The sequence below is a fragment of the Pygoscelis adeliae genome, unplaced genomic scaffold (genome assembly GCF_000699105.1).
Source record: "Pygoscelis adeliae isolate BGI_AS28 unplaced genomic scaffold, ASM69910v1 Scaffold197, whole genome shotgun sequence".
NCBI lineage: Eukaryota > Metazoa > Chordata > Aves > Sphenisciformes > Spheniscidae > Pygoscelis > Pygoscelis adeliae.
The window spans coordinates 2,504,843-2,509,428 of NW_008825105.1; the positions used below are offsets into that span (position 1 = coordinate 2,504,843).

The window sequence follows — 4,586 nt, forward strand, 5'->3', positions numbered from 1 at the left end:
GAGAAGGTCAAGAACTGGCAGAAGGACGCCTACCACAAGCAGATCATGGGAGGTTTCAAGGAGGCCAAGGAGGCTGAGGACGGCTTTCGGAAAGCCCAGAAGCCCTGGGCCAAGAAGCTCAAGGAGGTGAGAGGAGAAGCGCAGCGTGTCCTGGGGCACCCATGCCATCTCCCAGCTCCGGCTCTGGGTGCCCAATCCAGGCTTGGAGAGCCGGGTGGCACCTCCCTGCAGGCAGAAGGATGGGCAGAGGGCTGTGACTGCTACTCTGACGTCCCTTCTCTCTCCTCTCCACAGCTGGAGACAGCCAAGAAAGCCTACCACTTGGCATGCAAGGAGGAGAAGCTGGCGATGACCCGGGAAGCCAACAGCAAGGCGGAGCAGTCCAACACCCCTGAGCAGCAGAAGAAGCTCCAGGACAAAGTGGAAAAATGCAAGCAAGACGTGCAAAAGGTGCGAGCCGCTGCCCTGCTCCGGGCTCACGAGGCATCGGGCAGGGAAAACCAGTGGAAATGGCCACCACGCCCCTTTTCCCCCATTCATTCCCATTTTCCCAGCCCTACGCACCCGTAGAAGGGTGAGGACTCGCAGGCAGTGCTCAGGGGAGAGAGATTTACCGCTCTTACTGGGGCAAAATCTTTCCAGCAAGCAGACTGATTTCACTCATGGAGGCTCTTGGCTCAATCTGGGCCCACAAACCAGACCCTCTCAGCACCCAGAAAGGGCCTCTCAGGTGCCCGAAGTATAACCAAGGTACCCTCCTGCACCTTTGCAGACTCAGGAGAAGTACGAGAAGGTGCTGGACGAGCTGAACAAGTGCACCCCACAGTACATCGAGAGCATGGAGCAGGTCTTTGAGCAGTGCCAGCAGTTTGAGGAGAAGAGGCTCAATTTCCTCAAGGAAGTGCTCCTGGACATCAAGAAGCACCTGAACCTGGCCGAGAGCAGCAGGTAGGTGCCTCCTGCGCTGGCTGGGCAGAAAGCGCCCACGCAAGGTCTCTTCATGCTGCCTGGAAAGCAAACCAAGCCCTGGAGGGACCGAGTGCTTCCAGGACAACCCACCCCCTGCAACACAAGGGAGAGGGGTTGCTGGCAAGGTCTCTTCGTGCTGCCTGGAAAGCAAACCAAGCCCTGGAGGGACCGAGTGCTTCCAGGACAACCCACCCCCTGCAACACAAGGGAGAGGGGTTTCTGGCCAACACAATGGTCACTGAGAGGTACCAGAGTGGCAGGAAGGCTGTGCGGGAGCCCGGCCCCCCCCAGTGCCTCGTAGGAGGTGACACGACCTGGGGCATGTCCCTGTCCCAGCCCCTCCCCGGGGCAGCCCGCCGGGGTCCACCCCCCACCCGCAGCACCCCGACCCGCGTCTCTCCTCGCAGCTACGCCAACGTCTACCGGGAGCTGGAGCAGACCATCCGCCTCTCGGACGCGCAGGAGGATCTCCGGTGGTTCCGCAGCACCAGTGGCCCCGGGATGCCCATGAACTGGCCCCAGTTCGAGGTAAGGCTGGGCACCCCGGTTGGGGTGCTGGCAGCCCTACAGGGCGGCCGGGCGCTCAGGGGCCGGTTGCTTTGTGCTTGCAGGAGTGGAACCCCGACCTAACGCACACGATAACGCGGAAGGAGAAGCAGAAGAAGGGCGAGGGGGTGACCCTGACCAATGCCAGCAGCATGGGCGAGACGGGGGCACCGGCGGGCGAGCGTGGGAGGTGAGGGCCAGCGGGGAGGGGAGATGCCATGGGAAAGGCACGGCGTTTGCCTGTGCAAACATTCCCAGTGCTGTGGGGACACCCAAGGGGGTGCAGGATGTCCTTGGTGACGGCCACCACTCTTCTCTGTCCTCCCTCCATGTCTTGCTGGACATGTCATTAGCTGGGGGTCCTGCTCACTGCAGCCCCCGCTCCCCTGTAACCTCGGGAAAGCCGCAGCATCCTCCCAGATGTCCATGGCACACGGTGCCTGCCCCCCGCCGCTGTCCCCCGCCTGCTCTGATGACCCCTCTCCCTTCTTCCCCCCACCCCAGCGTGAGCAGCCATGACCGTGCGCAGACCTACAGCGCCGAGTGGTCCGATGACGAAGGCAGCAACTCCTTCAACACCAGCGAGGCCAACGGCGGCACCAACCCCTTCGACGAGGAGTCAGCGGGGAAGGGCGTGCGGGTGCGGGCCCTGTACGACTACGACGGGCAGGAGCAGGATGAGCTCAGCTTCAAAGCAGGTACGGTCCATCACCGGTGCCAGGTCGGCCGGGGCTCATCTGCTGGAGTTGCAGGTCCCACACTGCTCTGCTTTTTGGTGTAAAATCCCACAAATCATTTCTGGGATATCCCAGCCCTTCAAAATGTTGAACTGGCAGAAAGGGGAAGGCACAAGCTGAGCCCAAACGCGGGTGGGACCGGAGAGATGGTGGGATGGGGCACGCAAGGTCTCATGGGTCACCCCTTGCCTTTCTACCCTACAAACCTGCGTGCTCAGGATCCGTCCTAGAAACCCCCAGCGGCTCCATCCAGGGGAGAAATGAGGGGACAGAAGAGGCTCCAACACCTGCAATGAGCTCTCCCCTTCCCACCTTCCTCCCCAGGTGATGAACTAACCAAACTTGGTGAAGAAGACGAGCAAGGATGGTGCAAAGGGCGCTTGGACAACGGGCAGCTAGGTCTCTACCCCGCCAACTACGTGGAGGCAATCTAAGTCTTGTGGTGTGCTCCTCATCGCCGTCAGCAGATAAATCCACCCTCCGTTGTCTCCATCTCTCCACCAGCCAACCAGCCATTTTGCCGTCTGGTCCTTCACTCCTCACAGTTAGAGATTCAGACATATTTTCCGACCAAGCTTTTATTTTTTTAAGAGTTGTCTCTGAAGAGTATTTTGCATAGTCGCTTTCTTCTTCTTCTAAGATTATGTGAAGCGAAAGATGACGTTGTCCGTTCGTCTACGTTAGTTGATTTTTTTTTCTGAGCGAAAAGCTGATACCTCAAGATCTTAAAGCCCAACCAGTGAGAGCTCCTGATTGGTTGGTTTTTAAAGATACTGAAATCATGAGCCGCCTTCCAATTGGCTGGAACTGCTCCAAAATGCATGGCGCTGAAGCTCCTGGGACCAATCAAATTCACCCCAAAAAACCGAGAGGGATTGGAGTCTGACTCCATTTTTTTGGTGTTTCCATGTTCTTCTCCCCGGTTCATCCTCCCTCCCGCAAGGAAGGGGACGAACATCCCCTCCTGCCCCGCAGTCACCCGGCCCCATCCACGGGCAGGTCCCTGCTCACGGGCAGGGCTGGTGGCAGATTGAGTTGCCCAGGTGAGGTGGGACCAGCCCTGCCATGGAGCTTGGTGGCATCTCCTCAGCTTCCTCCTCCTCCTCCTCCTCCTCCTCGTGGCCAGGCTGCCAACGTGTCTGGAGTTGGTGGAGGCTCCCGAGCCGATGCCCCGCGTGTGCTGCAGGGAGCAGCATCGCCCTTCGCGAGGGCAGTCATCCAGCGCACACCACATCCAGGGGGAGGTGGCCCTAAAAATCCACCGCGGTTCGGAGCAGGACCCACCGCAGCCCAGTGCTGCTGGAAGCACCTTCATGCCCAGCCTGGGATAGCGGGGACCAGCTTGGATCCTGCTGGGGACGGTCCCCATCCGCCCCCTTCCCGAAGAGAGGCAGGAGTAGACCAGGGATGGGGGATAAGCAACGTCCAGCCTTGCGTGGCGCCGGCAGGAGCTGCAGCCAGCCGGAGGACGAGGAGGGCTCGGTGCGGGCAGCAGACCCCAGCCCGGGCAGCGAAGCAGCTGCCTGGTGAAGGTGGCCGACAACAAGACACGCCAAAAGAGGGGAACGGCCGCAGGCTTTGCCCTTTGCTTTTCCCCGAGGGGCTCTATCCCTCCTGCGCTTGGGCTCTGCATCCGGCCGCAGCGTGGACGGGATCCCCGCAGCACCCGTGGGCGCTGCCACCCAGCGTGGTCACCCCAACCCCTCTGCCCGGGGCACATTTGCCATCCCGAGCTCTTCCCTACAGGTCATCTCTCATTTTTTTATATATATTATATATATTATATATATGATGCCATCATCTTCCCGCACGCTCCTCCCGCTCCTCTCCTGCTCCCTCCGGTGGTTCGTGAATTTTTTGGCCCCAGGGATCAAGTGTTTCCGCGGAGGCAGGAGATGCACCATGTGCTGGGCACGGTGGGCGAGAGCCGCCCGGCCCTGCGTCCCCTGCCAGGTACGCAAACGGGAAAAAAAAACACAAAAAAAAGTCAGAAAAACCCCAACCAACCACCTGTCTCAGCAATGCACCCCGGTTTTTTGTACATTGATTGTGTAATTTAAGAAGTATATATATAATATATATATATCTATCTATCGTGATTGTATTACCGTGGATACAACAACAAAAAGCAGCAAGCGAAAATAACTGAGCTCTGTAAGCGTCCTCCGGGTCTGGGTCCTCGTTTGCCCCCGTGCGCCGGTCTCACCCCGCGTGGAGGCAGCTGTCGGGGTTACGGACCCCCCGCCCAGGGCGGGCGCTCGACTCCCCCCGCGCCCCGGGGGGAGCCACAGTCGCAGCACCCCCAGGCAGGGATGGCCCAACCCCGAGGCCTTG

General features: G+C 59.7%; 1 protein-coding gene across 1 annotated transcript in view; it reads left to right on the forward strand.

The window, feature by feature from the left end:
* Nucleotides 1–4,003, forward strand: part of PACSIN1 (protein kinase C and casein kinase substrate in neurons 1) — a 14,806-nt gene extending 10,803 nt beyond the window's left edge. Inside the window, exons 3-9 of the mRNA XM_009327465.1 lie at nt 1–126; nt 295–450; nt 773–948; nt 1,377–1,497; nt 1,581–1,705; nt 2,020–2,213; nt 2,577–4,003. The exon at nt 1–126 is cut by the window's left edge and continues 101 nt beyond it. Coding sequence (XP_009325740.1) covers nt 1–126; nt 295–450; nt 773–948; nt 1,377–1,497; nt 1,581–1,705; nt 2,020–2,213; nt 2,577–2,686 — 1,008 coding nt within the window. The 3' untranslated portion in view covers nt 2,687–4,003. The remainder of the gene's footprint in view (nt 127–294; nt 451–772; nt 949–1,376; nt 1,498–1,580; nt 1,706–2,019; nt 2,214–2,576) is intronic.
* Nucleotides 4,004–4,586: the final 583 nt, after the last annotated feature.